The sequence below is a fragment of the Scyliorhinus canicula genome, chromosome 15 (genome assembly GCF_902713615.1).
Source record: "Scyliorhinus canicula chromosome 15, sScyCan1.1, whole genome shotgun sequence".
Lineage (NCBI taxonomy): Eukaryota > Metazoa > Chordata > Chondrichthyes > Carcharhiniformes > Scyliorhinidae > Scyliorhinus > Scyliorhinus canicula.
Window position 1 is genome coordinate 78,773,881 of NC_052160.1, and position 18,341 is coordinate 78,792,221.

Below are 18,341 nucleotides of genomic sequence, written 5' to 3' on the forward strand. Positions count from 1 at the left end.
CCTTAGGGAGCAGTGACCACAATATGTTAGAATTTACCCTGCAGTTTGAGAGGGAGAAGTTGCAATCAAATGTAACGGTATTACAATTAAATAAGGGTAACTACAAAGACATGAGGGAGAAGCTAGCCAAAATTGATTGGAAATGGAGCCCAACAAGGAAGACAATGGAACAGCAATGGCAGGAGTTTTTGGGGTTATTCGGGGGGCACAACAGAAATTCATCCCAAGGAGGAGGAAACATGCTAAGGGGAGGACAAGGCATCCATGGCTGACAAGGTATGTCAAGGACAACATAAAAGCTAAAGAAAAAGCATACGAAGTGGCCAGGATTAGTGGGAAGCCAGACGATTGGGAAGCCTTTAAAAGGGAGCAAAGGACAATTAAAAAAGCAATAAGGGAGGGGGGGGGAGAAGATGAAGTATGAGTGCAAGCTAGCTAGTAATATAAAGGAAGATATAAAAGGTAAGAGAGAGGCAGACATTGGACCACTGGAAAATGTGGCTAGAGAAGTAATAATAGGAAACAAAGAAATGGTAGATGAACTGAATAGTTACTTTGCATCAATATTAACGTTGGAAGACACCAGTGGGATGCCAGAGCTCCGGGAGAACCAGAGGGCAGAGGTAAGTGCAGTGACCATTACTAAGGAGAAGGTTCTGGGGAAACTGAAAGGTCTGAAGTTGGATAAATCACCTGGACCGGATGGACTGCACCCCAGGGTTCTAAAAGAGGTAGCTCAGGAAATTGTGGAGGCATTGGATCTTTCAGGAATCACTGGAGGCAGGAAGGGTCCCAGAGGACTGGAAGGTGGCTAATGTAACACCGCTGTTTAAGAAGGGAGGGAGGCAGCAGACGGGAAATTATAGGCTGGTTAGCCTGACTTCGGTCATTGGTAACATTTTAGAGTCCATTATTAAAGATGAGATCACTGAATACTTGAAAGTGCATGATAAAATAGGACTGAGACAGCACGGCTTCGTCAAGGGGAGGTCACGTCTGACAAATCTGTTAGAGTTATTTGAGGAAGTAACAAGGAATTTAAACAAAGGAGAACCAGTGGACGTGATTGATTTAGATTTCCAGAAGGCCTTTGACAAGGTGCTGCATAAGAGACTTAAATAAGTTAAGAGCCCATGGTGTTAAGGGTAAGATCCTGGCATGGATAGGAGATTGGCTGACTGGCAGAAGGCAGAGATTGGGGATACAGGGGTCTTTTTCAGGATGGCAGCCGGTGACTTGTGGTGTGCCTCAGGGGTCGGTGCTGGGACCACAACTTTTCACAATATACATTAATGATGATCTGGAAGAAGGAACTGAAGGCACTGTTGCTAGGTTTGCAGATGATACAAAGATCTGTAAAGGGACAGCTGGAATCGAGGAAGCAGGCGGGCCGCAGAAGGACTTGGACAGGCGAGGAGAGTGGACAAAGAAGTGACAGATGGAATATAATGTGGAAAAGTGAGAGGTTTTGCACTTTGGAAGGAGAAATGGAGGAATAGACTATTTTCTAAATGGGGAGATGCTAAGAAAATCGGAAGCATTGGGAGTCCTTGTTCACGATTCTCTTAAGGTTAATGTGCAGGTTCAGTTGGCAGTTAGGAAGGTAAATGCAATGTTAGCATTCATGTCAAGAGTGCTAGAATACAAGACCAGGGATGTACTTCTGAGGCTGTATAAGGCTCTGGTCAGACCCCATTTGACGTACTGTGAGCAGTTTTGGGCCCCGTATCTAAGGAAGGATATGCTGGCCTTGGAAAGGGTCCAGAAGAGGTTCACAAGAATGATCCCTGGAATGAAGAGCTTGTCGTATGAGGAACGGTTGAGGACTCTGGGTCTGTACTCGTTGGAGTTTAGAAGGATGAGTGGGCATCTTATTGAAACTTACAGGATATGTGAGGCCTGGATAGAGTGGACGCGGAGAAGATGTTTCCACTTGTTGGAAAACTAGAAGCAGAGGACATAATCTCAGACTAAAGGGACGATCCTTTAAAACAGAGATGAGGATGAATTTCTTCAGCCAGAGGGTGGTGAATCTGTAGAACTCTTTGCTGCGGAAGGCTGTGGAGGCCAAATTTCTGAGTGTCTTTAAGATATAGATAGATAGGTTTTTGATCAATAAGGGGATCAGGGGTTATGGGAGAAGGCAGGAGAATGGGAATGAGAAAAATATCCGCCATCTCGATGGGCTAAGTGGCCTAATTCTTTTATGTCTTATGGTCTTGTGGCCTGACGTCAGATTTTGTTTGATGGTTCTCCCATTGAATTTGGAGGATTCGGCGAAGACATTGCTAATTAAATTTCTCTTGAGTCACCAATACATAGTCCAGGTTTCATTGCAGTACGGGAGTATGGTGATGACAACTGCTCTGTACATTCGGACTTCAATTGACTTGCGGATGGCTTTGTTGCCAAACATTTGCTGCTGCTGTAGTTTGTAGAAGGTTGATCTGATACAGCTGATCTGGTGGCTTTTTAATCGAGGTGGCTGCCAAGGTCTGGGAAAGCCTCAACATAAAGTCAGAGCCCATTCCTCAGTATATACCCGATGTTTTGGCCACATTCGAGTACAGGCCGAGATTCTTGTGTGTAGAGGTCGGGTGGTTGTAAATCTGGTGCAGAGTGGGCAGAGTCATCCGCAAACTGTAGGATTACATTACACTGCAGCCTGCAGTGAAGTTACTGTGAAAAGCCCCTAGTCGCCTGTTCAGGTACACGGAGAATTCAGAATGTCCATTTCACCGAACAAGCCCATATTTCGGGACTTGTGGGAGGAAGCCGGAGCACCCGGAGGAAACCCACGCAGACGCAGCGAGAACGTGCAGACCCCGCCCAGACAGTGACCCAAGCTGGGAATCGAACCTGTGACCCTGGAGTTGTGAAGCAACAGTGCTAACCATTGTGCTATAGTTCCACCCCTTTAGCTTTACGGGTTTAATTTTAGCACAGGGGCCTAACCAAAGATGTATGAAGTTTCAGCATAGCTTGTACTCAAGCTAACTACTTTCCCAATGTTTTACCATCTGTCCCTGCACACACTTTAGAAATATGCCTTTCAGCCTATATTGCCTTACCTTCACCTTTCTTGCAAAATGCAATACTTTGCATATCTATTTGCATATCCGGGTAATTATCGGCCAGTGAGCTTGACATCAGTGATAGTGAAATTGTTGGAAAAGATTCTTGGATCTATGCACATTTGGAAGTGAATGGTCTTATTAGCGACAGATAGCATGGTTTCGTACGTGGGAGGTCATGTCTCACTAATTTTATTGATTTTTTTGAGGAGGTGACAAAAATGATTGACGAGGGTAGGGCTGTGGATGTTGTCTCCATGGACTTCAGTAAAGCATTTGATAAGGCCCCTAATGGCAGGCTGGTGCAACAATCAAATCACATGGGGTCAGGGGTGAACTAGCTGGATAGATCCAAAACTGGCTTGGCCAGAGAAGACAGAGAGAGTAGCAGTGGAAGGGTGTTTTTCCGAATTGAGGTCTGTAACTTGTGGTGTCCCGCAGGGATCAGTTCTTGGACCTCTGCTCTTTGTAATATATATAAATGACTTGGGAATAAAACATAGCGGGTCTGATTAACAAGTTTGCAGATGGTACTAAGATTGCCGGAATTGTGAATAGTAATGAAGATTGTCAGAGAATACAACATAAAAACATAAGAACTAGGAGCAGGAGTAGGCCATCTGGACCTTTGATCCTGCTCCGCCATTCAATGAGATCATGGCTGATCTTTTGTGGACTCAGCTCCACTTTCCCACCCTTACACCATAAACCCTTTATTCCTTTGTTCTTGAAAAAACCATCCGTCTTTATCTTGGAAACATTTAATGAAGGAGCGTCAACTGCTTCACTGGGCAGGGAATTCCATGGATTCACAGACCTTTGGGTGAAGATGCTCCTCCTAAACTCAGTCCCCCTCCCACATCCTTATAAATTCCAACGACTACAGTCCCAGTCCACTCAACCTCTCCTCGTAATCCAATCCCCAACTCTGGGATTAACCTAGTGAATCTCCTCTGCAAACCCTCCAGCGCCAGTACGTCCTTTCTCAGTTGAGACCAAAACTGACCACAATACTCCAGGTATCAGCCTCCCCGAACAGGCGTCAGAATGTGGTGACTAGGGGCTTTTCACAGTAACTTCATTTGAAGCTTACTTGTGACAATAAGCAATTTTCGTTTAATTTCATGTGTGGCCTCACTCACACCTTTATACAGTTGCAGCATAACCTCCCTAGTCTTAAATTCCATTACTCTAGCAATGAAGGCTAAAACTCCGTTTGCCTTCTTAATCACCTGTTGCACCTGTAAACCCACGTTTTGCGATTATTGCACTAGGACACCCAGGTCCCTCTGCACAGCAGCATGTTTTGATATTTTATCATTTAAATAATAATCCCTTTTGCTGTTATTCCTACCAAAATGGATAACTCACATTTGTCAACATTGTATTCCATCTGCCAGACCTTAGCCCATTCACTTAAACTATCCAAATCCCTCTGTAGACTTCTGGTATCCTCTGCACTTTTTGCTTTACCACTCATCTTTAGTGTCGTCTGCAAACTTGGACACATTCCACTTTGTACCCAACTCCAAATCATCTATCATCTTTGAACAATTGTGGGCCCAACACTGAACCCTGAGGGACACCACTAGCTACTGATTGCCAACCAGAGAAACACCCATTAATCCCCACTCTTTGCTTTCTATTAATTAACCAATCCTCTATCCTTTACCCTTAATGCCATGCATCTTTATCTTATGCAACAACCTTTTGTGTGGCAACTGGTCAAAAGTTTTCTGGAAATCCAGATACACCACATTCATTGGCTCCCTGTCGTCTACTGCACTGGTAATGTCCTCAAAAGATTCCACTAAATTAGTTAGGCACCACGGACAGCAAGGTGGCGCAGTGGGTTAGCCCTGCAGCCTCACGGCGCTGAGGTCCCAGGTTTGATCCCGGCTCTGGGTCACTGTCCGTGTGGAGTTTGCACATTCTCCTTGTGTTTGCGTGGGTTTCGCCCCCACAACCCAAAGATGTGCATGATAGGTGGATTGGCTACGTTAAATTGCCCCTTAATTGGAAAAAAAATAATTGGGGACTCTAAATGTATTTTTAAAAAAAAGACAAGCCACCATTCCAGATATTAGTTTGGTAAACCTTTTCTGAACTGCTTCTAACACGTTTGCATCTTCGCAAAATGGATAGTTTCACATTTTCCCACATTATACCCCACCTCTACCCATTCACTTATCCTATCTATATGTTTGTAACTTCCTTATGCCCTCTTTCCTACCTATCATTGTGTCATCAGCAAATTTGACGACCATCCCATCATCCAAGTCATTTATATAAATTGTAAACAGTTGAGGTCTCAGCACTGATCCCTGTGACACACCAATCGTTACACCCTGCAAAACAGAAAAAGACTCATTTATGCCTACTCCCTGTTTCCTATTAGTCAGTCAATCTTCTATCTATGCCAATGTATTACCCCTATAACACGAGCTTTTATTTTCCGCAGCTTTGATGTAGCACCTTACCAAATGTTTTCTGGATCGAAGTACAGTACATTCACTGGTTCCCTTTCATCCACAGCACTAGTTACTTCGTCGAAGATCTCAATAATTTGTCTAAAGATGATTTTCCTTTCACAAAACCATGTTGCCCGCCTGGTTACCTTGAGCTTATCCAAGTGCCTGGCTATAACTCCTTTAATAATAGCTTTAAACATTTCCCTACGGCAGATGTTAAGCTAACCGGCCTGTCGTTTCCCGCTTCCTCTCTCCCTTTTTGAATAATGAAGTTACATTTGTTATCCTCCAATCTAATGGATCCCTCTCTGAATCTTGGAAATTGGATCAACTATCTCACAATCAACTTTTAAGACCTTAGGATGCAGTCCATCAGGAACTGGACAATTTACCCAGTATCCCATCTCTGGTGACTGTAATTTTCCTGAGTTCCTGCTTTCCATTTCCTGGTTCCTAGCTGTTTCCGTGATGTTATTTGCATCTTTTATAGTGAAACTGATGTAAAATACCTGTTCAATTCATATTCATCTGCCATCTCCCTGTTTTCCATCATCAATTCTCCAGACTCCGTTAGTCCAATGCTCACTGTTAACTCTCTTCTAAAATATTTATAAAACCCTGACCATCTGTTTTTGTATTTCTGGACAGCTTTCTCTCGTACTCGTAATTTTTTGCTCCTTCTTAATCTTTTAGTCATCCTTTGCTGTTCCTTATATTTTGTCCAATGTTCGGAACTGCCACCTGTCTTTGCACAACTGCATGCTTTTTCTTTAAGTTTGATACTATCTTTAATCTCTCGAGTTAATCACGAATGGTGTGTCCGTCCCTTGGACCTTTTCTTACTCGTTGGAATGTATCTATTCTGTGCATTCTGAATTATTCCATTAAATGTCTGTCACTATATTTCTGTTGACCTATTCATAGAATTTACAGTGCAGAAGGAGGCCATTCGGCCCATCGAGTCTGCACCGGCTCTTGGAAAGAGCACCCTACCCAAGGTCAACACCTCCACACTATCCCCATAACCAGTAACCCCACCCAACACTAAGGGCAATTTTGGACACTAAGGGCAATTTATCATGGCCAATCCACCTAACCCGCACATCTTTGGACTGTGGGAGGAAACCCACGCACACACAGGTAGGATGTGCAGACTCCGCATAGACAGTGACCCAAGCCGGAATCGAACCTGGGGCCCTGGAGCTGTGAAGCAATTGTGCTGTCCACAATGCTACCGTGCTGCCCCTATTCCTTCACCTAATTGGCCAATTCACTTTACCTGGCTCAGCTTTTTGGCCCTCGCAATTGTCTTTATTTAAGTTTAAAAACATAGTCTCAGACCCACTCCTCTCTCTCTCAAACTGAATGTAATATTCAATCATATTGTGGTCACTGCTACCTAGGAGCACCTTCACAAAGCCACTTAAGTTGCCAGCTTCGGATGGTCTGTCAGTTTTGCAGCAATAGTTATTCCTGGGTTAGAAAAATTAAAACCTCTTCTAACTTCACCAACTATTTTAAACACTGTTGTAAAACCTTTGTCTGCTCTGTGTGAGGCTGGAACTGTAAGCCATCTCTTGTTGCTTGCGATTGGTGGAGCCATTCAGAATCTTTATGTGAAGAGCTCCATTTTGTCCTAAGTTCTTTGAGAAGACAAGGGCCAGGAAGCAGCTGGAGGACCTGCTCTCTCTGCCAGGTGATTTAAAAGGCTGCTCGCCAGACATTGGGAAGGCACTCCTGTTTAAAAGACAGACCGCAGTCAGAACTGTGAAGGGAACTTCTGGAGGGAGTGATTGCAAGCTGATTGTCCTCAGGTCTGTAACAATTTAATCCTCTGTCTGATCCTCTGTCTGAAGGACTGAGAAAAGCTCAAAGTGGGAGCATTCTTTGTAATACAGCCGGTGTTTCTACCCAGGCGAACGGAAAGTCTGCAAATTCTCAGATTTAATGCTCCAGGAATATCTCCGAGAGGTAGAGGCTCCATCTGGTGGTCAAAGGTCAGAATTGCACTGACCTGAATTTCCTGTGTGAAGTCAGAGGTCAGAATTGCACTGATCTGAATCTCTTATATGAAACAATTCCCCAGAGAGTCTCATTCGGTGAAGACCGCCGCCTACAGAGGCCACAACCGCAACAGCGGAGATTCCTCTCAAACCTTTTCCTTCAATTCCCGTTTTAATGCTTCCCCTCCCCTTTGTGTCTTGTGTATGTCTGGGTGGGGGGTGGGACGGTGTTTTGGGAATAGGTAGACTAGTGGACCATAGTTCCAATTATTTCCTTTATATGTGCATCTTTTACTCTTGTTATAAATAAACATGTTAATGTTTTACTTATAAATCTGGTTTTGGTATCTCATTGGAGCAGTCAGGGGTTAAAGATCTCAGGAAAACACAAATTATTGGTTAATTCACTTATGTTGGGACTCCGGGTGTGTGCGGCTGGAACTGACTGTGTACTCGCCCAGGGTGTTGTAACAGCACCCAGACAGAAGCCCGCACAAGACTCTTTCCCACTTTACCCCCCCCCCCCCCCCCAAAACTTCAGACCATCTAACTAATGAAATTTAGTGCAGAAGATTTTAGTTTCGACGGGCAGCATGGTCGGCACAGGCTTGGAGGGCTGAAGGGCCTGTTCCTGTGCTTTTCTTTGTTCTTTGTATTTCGACCATCCATGAGTGGAGCTGACACATTTATTCTACCCCTCTCCAAAAACATCCAAATTCCAACTCCTACTTTCTCTCTGACTTGTTAGCTTCACTGGGTCATTTAAACCAGCCTGCTTCGCGATAGCTGATTTAGTTAAAAAGGAGTTCTGGCCAACTGTGCTGGGGTCTGCATGGATCTTTAATCTAGTTTCCTTATCTTAGCCAATTTGACCCTGAAGCCAATGTAGTTTGTTTTGATAAGATTTTAATGTTTTACTCTGCCTTATGACTGATGGGGACAATGTAGAGGGAGCTTTGCTGTTGATCAATCCCCATCGTGGAGCTGTCCTGCGTGTGTTTGATGAGACAGTGTAGAGAGAACTTTACTCTGAATCAAACAGATTTTGTGCTTGCATTGGGAGTGTCTGATGTCGATACTGAGTATTCTTAGTGCTAAGGAGCTCAGCTTGATGAGAACAAAGGTTCCCGGAAGTTATTTAACAATACGTGGAATGGTTTTGTGAAAATTAAGGATTAAATTGTGACATGATTCCAAACAGGATTCATGAAGCAGCTGGCATGTGCATGGATTTGAGCATCTCTGTCACATAGATAATTGTTGCAGAATGAAGTGATTGTCCTGAGTCTGTAAGATGTCATCTTTCTCTCTCTCTCTCTGTCCAATAGTCTCTCCATTCCTACTTGGCCGCGCACTCTGGGCTGCCAGCCGCTTTGCCACTGTTATGACTCCTGAACTAATCCAGCAATTTTTACAAGCAACAGTCAGTGGTTTGCATGAGACACAGCCACCATCAGTGCGAATCTCTGCTGTACGAGCCATCTGGGGGTAAGCTGAAAATATTTGGGAAATTCTGTGGTTTGGAGAGACCAAGGGAGGGTGAAGATGCTTTTGGAGGGTTTGTGATTGACATGTTGGTGGAAGTCATTGTTATGATTTGGTGTCTGGTCTCTGGGGTGAGGTGCATTTGTTGATTCCACTCTTGTGCCATGTTAGTCACTCTGAAGACAATTTTCTGGAATTAATTCTAAAATTACTTTCTGCTAATTTAGTGTGCCAATTTCCTATTTTCAAAATTTGATTGGAAGTAATATTCTGAAGTTATTCCATATGCATAATGTCAGAGGAGGAGGAGATGACTATTCAGACCCTTGAACCTGCTCTGCTGTTCAATTAGGCCGTGGCTGATCGGCACCTCATTTACCACTATTGCTCCTTTTGATACCCATACCCAACAAAATTCTCCCAATCTGCTTAAAAGCTCCAGTTGCCTCTCTGCATCGACCACCTTTTGATGTAATGAATTCCAGATTTACCACCTCCTTTATGTGAAAGAAATGCTTTCTGATTTTGCTGCTGAATGGTCTAGCTGTTATTTCCAGAATATGCACCTTGTTCTGTATTCAGCACCCTGCAAGAACATGAGGAAGAAGATAAGGAGTAGGCCACACACTCCTCAAAGCCATTATGCGAAGAGATATAATTGATCATTGACCGCAAGTCCACTTTCCCCCAATCTCAAAAAAACCTTGATTCGTTCATTGAGTCCAAAAATCTTTCTCACTCAATGTTGAATATTGTCAGCAACTGAGCAATGACAATCGTATGGGGTCAGGAATTCGAAAGATATACAGCCCTCTGAGTGAAAAGATTTCTCCTGATCTTAGTCCACTGCCTAATTATCCTGAGACTGTGCTTCCCAGTTCCTGACTCCAACCATGGAACAGCCTCTCCGCATCGTGAATGTTTCAATGAAATTACCTCTTGCCCTTCTAAAATCGAGAGCACAGTCCCATCCTGCTCGATCTATCTACGCTAGCAAATCAGTTTATTATTTTCAACACTGTGATCCACTCATTTCTTAATCTTATATACACAAGCACGCACAAGCCATGTTTTTTGCAATCTGCCCTCATAATTGAACCCTTTTAGCGTCTTGTCATACTGGTGAAATTGCACTGCGCCTCAGATGGTTCATAAGGTATGGGCGCAGAACTGAACTCGACTTCTGATGGTCTAACTGGAGCTTTATATAACAAATGTAATTTCCACCCCAAAAACTCTGGTTCTGTAAAGGAGTCGCGTTGCATTTGAATTGTTAACTCTGTTTCTCTCTCCACAGATGCTGCCAGACTGGCTGAGCTTTTCCAGAATTTCCTGTTTTTCTTATTTCAACCCTCTTGTACTCTACCCTCTTCAGATTAAGACCAACATGCCATTAGATTTTAAATTACTTTTTGGAACTTGGTATGAGCTCTGGTAGTGGCTTGTGAACCCCCTCTACAGTTCAGTTTCTCACCATTTGTAAGATATTCCAATTTATCTTTCATAAACCCAACTAACTAACTCTCTCTCCCTCTCTCTCTCCTCTCTCTTCACCAAGTCCTTAATAGATATAGTAAAACGTCAAAACGTCAGTGCAGATCCCAGAGGAACAATCCAGAGAATGTTCCCTTATCTCTACTGTCTTTCTCCCAACCAATTTCCAAAGTAAACCATTCTATGTGCTCTCGGTTTTGCTAATAATGTCTTGTGTGACACATACCAGCTGACTATCTCTATCTGAATAGCTTATATGTTCAAGTGCCTGTTCATCAAGGAAGTAGAACATTTCCTCATTAGTATAAATTCTTCATTGTGTTTTGTTACTTTTTCATAGATACATTGGAATTTTAATGTGTTTAATTGACTTATGATGAGTACTGTGTGGAGTTGTGGTTTATCAGCTGGTCTAATGTAACATCTTCTCCACAGGTACTGTGACCAGTTGAAAATCTCCGAGTGTACACATGTTTTACAGCCGTTTCTTCCCAGCATCCTGGATGGTTTGATTCATCTTGCCACGCAGTTCAGTTCTGAGGTGCTGACCCTGGTCATGGAGACATTGTGTGTTGTCTGTACTGTGGACCCGGCCTTCACTATTAGTGTAGAAAATAAAGTCTGCCCCCTTACCATTGCAATCTTCCTCAAGTACAGCAACGGTATGTGGGTCTGGACTGTTGCCAGCTGCTACTTTGTGTCAATGTATCTGTCTATTATTTGATATTGTAATATATCAGAAGTTGAGTTTCACCATTAATGTATTTGGTATGAGTGCACATTCGCTCAAAGCCACAGTGAGGTTAAAATCTGCTGAAAATGGGTTGGGGGTGGGGTGGGGGTGATGTGTTGCCGAGCCAGTTGAAAATGTATTGATTTTATCATTGGTTGTGAGGTGGCAAGACTTCCCTTTGAAGTGTGCAGGTACTTGGTATTGGGAGGACATTCATTCTAAAAGAAGCAGCTCCTGTCAGGGGAGGGGAGCCAGTTTAATTCACAACTTCACTACCCAACTCTCTGAGAGGGAAGAAGGTAAGTGTCAAATCCTGCAACCCACCTCATTCGAGTCTCTGCGCATTGGGATGGGAGTGGGTGAGTGTGAGGTCCTGGGGTCAAGTCTCAGGATAAGTGGGGTTCAATCTTGGCAGAGGAGTCAGTATTTTACTGCTATGGTTTGGGATTAGAATTTGGGTTGTGTGAAGTCTGCACAGCCTGTGCTAGCTTCATCCCTCTTCTGCTCCTTCATCAATCGGGTTGACAATTGGCTTCTCCAGAGTTCCTGTACATGGCGTATATTGATTTTGTGTCGATGTTTGGTGACTTTGAATCCCCAGATCCGGTGGTGGCATCTCTGGCTCAGGATATCTTCAAGGAGCTTGCACAGATCGAGGCCTGTCAAGGCCCCATGCAGATGAGGTTAATTCCAACTCTCGTTAGCATAATGCACGCTCCTTCTGATAAAATCCCCTCTGGCCTTTGTGCGGTGAGTAATTCCCATATATGTATCATATTGGTTTAATGCCCCTGGGAAATGGAGCTTCAGCTGACACTGATACCTTGATCTGCCTGCAGACTGCCATTGACATACTGACAACTGTAGTGAGAAATACCAAGCTGCCGCTGTCGGAGGTGCTGATCTGTCAGGCGTTTCCTGTTGTGGCCCAGTGTACACTTCACACAGACGACAATGCAACCATGCAGGTAGGCAAGGCTCCAGCGACACTGAACAGCTGCTTCCCAAACCAAACTCCGTCTCTAATCCACAAAGATCTTTTGAAATCTGTTGCTCAAAGTGAACAAATTAACGTTGAGAGGGAAGAAGGTATTAGCTGTTTTAGCTGGCTTAAAGTGGATAAAACCCCAGGCCCAGATGCTATGTGTCCCAGACTGCTGTGGGAGGCAAGGGAGTAGATTGCAGAGGCTCTGACAATGTTCAAAACTTTTCTGGCTAAAGGGAGATCATGTCTTACAAATTCGATAGAATTTTTCGGCGAGGTGTGTGGATGAGGATAGCATGATCGGTAACTTCACAGATGACACAAACATTGGTGTGTGGTAAATAGTGAGGAATCACAAGATGATAGAAACGGGCTGGTTAGATGGGCAGAAGCGTGACAAATGGAATTTAACCCAGAAAAGGGTTGTGAATCTCTGGATTTCCCTGCCCAGTGAAGCAGTTGAAGTTACCTCGTTGAATGTTTTTAAAGCAAAGATGGACAGATTTTTGAACAGTAAATGAATTAAGGGTTATGGTGAGCGGGCAAGTCAGTGGAGCTGAGTCCACAAAAAGAATGTGCAATGAATGGTCGGATCTCAGGAAGTAAAGAGGACCGAGGGACTTTGGTGTGCATGTCCACAGCTCTCTGAAAGCAGCAGGACAGGTAGATAAAGTGGTTAAGATAGCATATGGAATACTTGTCTTTATTAGCTGTGGCATAGAATATAAGAACAGGGACGTTATGATGGAGCTGTATAAAATGTTGGAGTGTGCGGTTGTATCTTAATTGTGTTTAATTGTTGAGAGGTGAGGGGCTTCAACTGGGGATTTATTTGTGTCCTTTCAGATAGAGACTGCAAATGTGGTTATGGGGTTAGGCGGTGCTTGTTTGTAATGTGTAACTGGTGTAAATACTGCTGATAAAAGTGCGTAGAGATTGGCTTTCTGGATGAAAACATCCTGGGCTGTCTGATGATACACTCCTGTAGTGAAATCTGTCCCTCTTTTCTTGCAATCCCTTTCACAGAATGGTGGTGAGTGCCTGCGAGCTTACGTGGCTGTGGCACTGGAACAGATAGCACAATGGCATGATGACCAAGGTCACAACGGCCTCTGGTACGTTATGCAGGTGGTGAGCCAGCTTCTGGACCCTCGTACCTCTGAGTACACTGCAGCATTTGTAGGACGACTGGTTTCTACCCTCATCTCGAAGGCTGGCTCACAGTTGGGAGAGAACCTTGACCAGATACTACGAGCAATCCTCAGCAAAATGCAGCAAGCAGAGACACTCAGTGTAATGCAGGTGGGTGTGGAGACTTGGGTGGATGAAGTGGGGGTCAGGGGACAAAACATTTGCTGTGGGATCGGTGGGGGGGGGCACTACTAATCCAAAAGGATTTTAAAATTATTTATGGAAATGTATATTTATTGCGAGCGATTGCTTCATTAAATGTCCACCTTGGCCTTAAAAATGGCCAAGTGGGGCAGCACGATAGCATTGTGGATAGCACAATCGCTTCACAGCTCCAGGGTCCCAGGTTCGATTCCGGCTTGGGTCACTCTGTGCGGAGTCTGCACATCCTCCCGTGTGTGCGTGGGTTTCCTCCAGGTGCTCCGGTTTCCTCCCACAGTCCAAAAATGTGCACGTTAGGTTGATTGGACATTATAAATTGCCCTTAGTGTCCAAAATTGCCCTTAGTGTTGGGTGGGGTTACTGGGTTATGGGGATAGGATGGAGATGTTGACCTTGGGTAGGGTGCTCTTTCCAAGAGCTGGTGCAGACTCGATGGGCTGAATGGCCTCCTGCACTGTAAATTCTATGAAGAACCGCTGGCAATTGCGTTGAGAGCCTCAAAGGGCTGGAAGAGACTGGCCCGGGGAAGGGGGTGGTGGGGGGGAAGGGGGTCGTGGAACACAGAGTCTCCCTATATGCGGACGATCTGCTCTTTTATATGTGTTGGACCCATTGGAAGGGATGGAAGAAATTATGGGGATTTTGGCCGGGTTTTGGCTACAAATTGAACATGGGGAAAAGCAAGATGTTCGCGATCCAGGCAAGGGGGCGGGAGAGGCGATTGGGGGAGCTGCCGTTTAGAGTGATAGGGGGAAGCTTTCGGTACCTAGACATCCAGGTGGCGCGGGAATAGGAACGGCTGCACAAGCTTAATCTGGTCCGACTAGTAGATCAAATGAAGGAGGATTTTCGGAGGTGGGACGTGCTCCCGCTGTCAGTGGCTGGGAGGGTACAGACGGTGAAGATGACGGTTCTCCTGAGATTCCTGTTTGTGTTTCAGTGTCTCCCCATCTTTATTCTTTTTACACCTTTTTTAAACGGGTGAACAAGCTTTGATCTCAGGCTTTGTATGGACGGGTAAGACCCCGCGAGTTAAAAAGGGGATGTTGGAGCGCAGCCAGGAGGAGGGCAGGCTTTCACTTCTGAACTTTAGTAATTATTACAGGGCAGCGAATATAGCCATGATTAGGAAGTGGATGGTGCGGGGTGGGATGGGGGTGGGTCGGTGTGGGAGCGAGTAGAGGCAGCATCTTGTAAAGGCATGAGTTTGGGGGCATTGGCAACGGCGCTTCTGCCATTCCCGCCGGCACGCTACTCCACCAGCCCTGTGGTGGTCGCGGCCCTCAGAGACTGGGGGCAATGGAGGAGTCATGTGGGAGCAGAGGGAGCATCGGTCTGGTCCCCAATTTGCAATAATCACCGGTTTGCCCTGGGGAGGTGAGATGGAGGGTTCCGGAGGTGGCAGAGAGCAGGGATCGAGAGGATGGGCGATTCATTCTAGAAAGGGAGCTTTCCCAGCTTGAGGGAACTGGAGGTAAAATTTGAACTGACGGGACGGTCAGATTTAGGTCACACTGCAGGTGAGAGACTTCCTACACAGGAAGGTCTCAACCGTCCCGCTCCTACCACCAAGGGGGATACAGGATAGGGTAGTTTCCAGAGTGTGGGTGGGAGAAGGGAGGGTTTCGGACATTGAGAAGGAGCTTATGGGGTCAGAGGAAACACAGACCGAGAAGCTGAAACACAAATGGAAGAGGAGTTAGGTGGAGAGTTAGAGGATGGTCTCTGGGCGGATGCGTTGAGTAGGGTCAACGCGTCCACAACGTGCCAGACTTAGCCTGATACAATTTAAGGTCGTTCACCAGGCTCACGTGACAGTGGACCGGATGAGCAGGTTCTTTGGGGTAGAAGACAAGTGCGCAAGGTGTGCGGGAGGATCAGCGAATCATGTTCACATGTTCTGGATATGCCTGAAGCTTAGGGGATTCTGGCAAGGGTTTGCTGACGTCATGTCCAAAGTATTGAAAACAAGGGTGGCGCCGAGTCCAGAGGTGGTGATTTTTGAGGTGTCGGAAGATCCGGGATTCCAGGAGGAGAAAGAGGCAGACGTTCTGGCCTTTGCCTCTCTGGTAGCCCGAAGATGGATATTATTAGCTTGGAGGGACTCAAAGCCCACAAAGTCGGAGACCTGGCGAACGGACATGGCTAGCTTTCTCTGTCTGGAGAAAATCAAGTTCGCCTTGAGAGGGTCAATGTTAGGGTTCGCCTGGAGGTGGCAGCCGTTTGTCGTCTTCTTTCGGGAAAATTAACCGTCAGCAAGGGGGGGGGGGGGGGGGGGGTGGGTGAGGGTAGTTCAGTGGAGAGTAGGAGGTTAGAAAAGGTGGGACCAGTGAGAGAGGAAGACGGTTTTTGCACTATGTTTCTAATTGTATGTTCACTGCTTCTTCTGTTACTGTTATAAAACCATAAATACCTCAACAAAATGTTTATTAAAAAAAAGACTGTTTGGTAGGGGGCAGCACGTGGCACAGTGGTTAGCATTGCTGCCTATGGCACTGAGGACCATGGTTCGAATCCCGGCCCTGGGTCACTGCCCGTGTGGAGTTTGCACATTCTCCCCGTGTCTGCGTGTGTTTCACCCCCACAACCCAAAGATGCGCAGGTTAGGTGGTGCAGGATTGGCCACACTAAATTGCCCCTTAATTGGAAAATAATAATTGGGTACTCTAAATTTATAAAAAAAGGGACTGTTTGACAGACTGAGGTTTTTCCAAATGAAACATATACTTCCTTCCCCTCGCGGTTAAGTGGGAGCTGTATGTCAAAGTGGCAGTGGTATTAGTTCACGTGTGTTGATTGCAGTTGTGGATCAAGATGGAGGGCATCGTCTCAGAATAAGGGATGACCAACTTAGACTGCCTGAGATGAGGAATTGCTTTCCTCGCAGGCTTGTGCACCGTTAAAGTTCTGTATCCCATTTGTCTGTGGCTGCTCCATAGTTGAGTCTATTCATGGCTGGGATAGCTGGACTTTTAGACTGTAAAGTTTAATCAAGGCGTATGTGAATTTGGTGGGGAAGTGGAGTTGAGAGCAGATTCAAGGGGTGAATGAGGCATATTCTTATTCCTGTTATATTCTGATGTTTCATTTGCTACACTCATGGAGTTTACTGTTCTATTTCTCTCTAGTCTCTGATCATGGTGTTCGCACAACTCGTTCACAATCAACTGGAGCCGCTGCTGGAGTTCCTGTGCAGTCTGCCTGGGCCCACTGGGAAACCTGCTCTAGAATTTGTCATGTCTGAGTGGACAAGTCGGCAGCCACTCTTCTACGGACAATATGAGGGCAAAGTCAGGTGTGCTACCTGTTTCATTTGAGAGGACCATAGAACCATAGAAAGTTACGGTGCAGAAAGAGGCCATTCAGCCTGTGCCAACCGTAAGAGAAAGAGGAAGCCATGTCCCATTTTCCAGCACTTGGTCCATGGCCTTGCAGGTTCCAGCACTTCAGGTGTTGATCCAGGTACCTTATAAAATGGGTTGATTGTTTCAACCTCAACCACCAACTTAGGCAGTGAATTCCAGACACCCATCACACTCTGGGTGAAAAAGGTTTTCCTCATGTCCTCTCTAATCTTCCTACCAGTCATCTTAAATGTCCCTCTGCTCGGGAAACACGCCTTTCCTCACTACCCTGTCAAGGCCCCTCATAATTTTGTACACCTCAACTAGCCTCCTGTTCGAAGGAAAACAACCCCAGCCTGTTCAATCTCTCCACAGAGCTAGAATATTAAAGCACTGGCAACATTTTTGTGAATCTCCTCTGCACTCTCTCCTTCCTGTCACCTGGTGACCAGAACTGTGCACAAAACTCCAGCTGTGATCTAACCAGAATTTTATACAGTTCCAGATTTACATCCCTGCTTTTGTATTCAATACCTTGCCCAATAAAGGAAAGAATTCCATATGGTTTCTTGACCACCTTGTCCACCAGTCCTGCCACTTTCGGGGACCTGTGGACATTCACTCCAAGGTCTCTCACTTCCTTAACCCCTCTCAAATCTTCCCATTTATGGAAAATTCCCTTGTTTTATTTACCCTCCCAAATGCATAACCTCACTTTTCAGGGTTGAATTCCATTTGTCACTTCTCTGCCCACTCAGCTAAACCATTGATATCATTCTGGAGGCTACAGCTATCCTCTTTACTATCAACTGCACGGCTAATTCTTGTGTCATCAGCAAATTTCCCAATTATGCCCCCATAGTTGTCTAAATCATTAATATACACAACAAACAGCAAGGGCCCCAACGCTGAGCCCTATGGAACACCACTGGAAACCGCTTTCTGAATCTACCCTGTCTAATCCTGTTAGAATTTTGTATAGTTCTAGGAGACCCCCCCTCACTCTTCTGAACTCCAATGAATATAATCCTAACCGATTTAGTCTCTCTTCATATGACAGTCCTGCCATCCCAGGAATCAGCCTGGTAAACCTTGGCTGCACTCCCTCCACAGCAAGAACATCCTTCCTCAGATAAGTAGACCAAAACTGCACCCAATGGTGGGGGAGTCCAGAACTAGAGGTCCATCAGACCACAAGACATAGGAACAGAATTAGGCCACCCGGCCCATCGCGTCTGCTCCGCCATTCAATCATGGATGACATTTTTCTCATCCCCATTCTCCTGCCTTCTCCCCATAACCCCTGATCCCCTTATTAATCAAGAACCTATCTATCTCTGTTGTAAATCACTCTGTGATTTGGCCTCCACAGCCTTCTGCGGCAAAGAGTTCAACGGAT

General features: G+C 45.3%; 1 protein-coding gene across 3 annotated transcripts in view; it reads left to right on the plus strand.

The window, feature by feature from the left end:
- Positions 1–18,341, plus strand: part of ipo9 (importin 9) — a 210,315-nt gene that overhangs the window by 123,935 nt on the left and 68,039 nt on the right. For all 3 annotated transcript variants that reach the window (XR_005463359.1, XM_038819399.1, XM_038819400.1), the window contains 6 exons: positions 8,877–9,036; positions 10,963–11,189; positions 11,862–12,010; positions 12,100–12,228; positions 13,272–13,547; positions 16,727–16,893. Coding sequence is in view for 2 of the 3 variants with exons in the window: in XM_038819399.1 (XP_038675327.1) it covers positions 8,877–9,036; positions 10,963–11,189; positions 11,862–12,010; positions 12,100–12,228; positions 13,272–13,547; positions 16,727–16,893 (1,108 nt within the window). In the remaining variant the exon portion in view is untranslated. The remainder of the gene's footprint in view (positions 1–8,876; positions 9,037–10,962; positions 11,190–11,861; positions 12,011–12,099; positions 12,229–13,271; positions 13,548–16,726; positions 16,894–18,341) is intronic.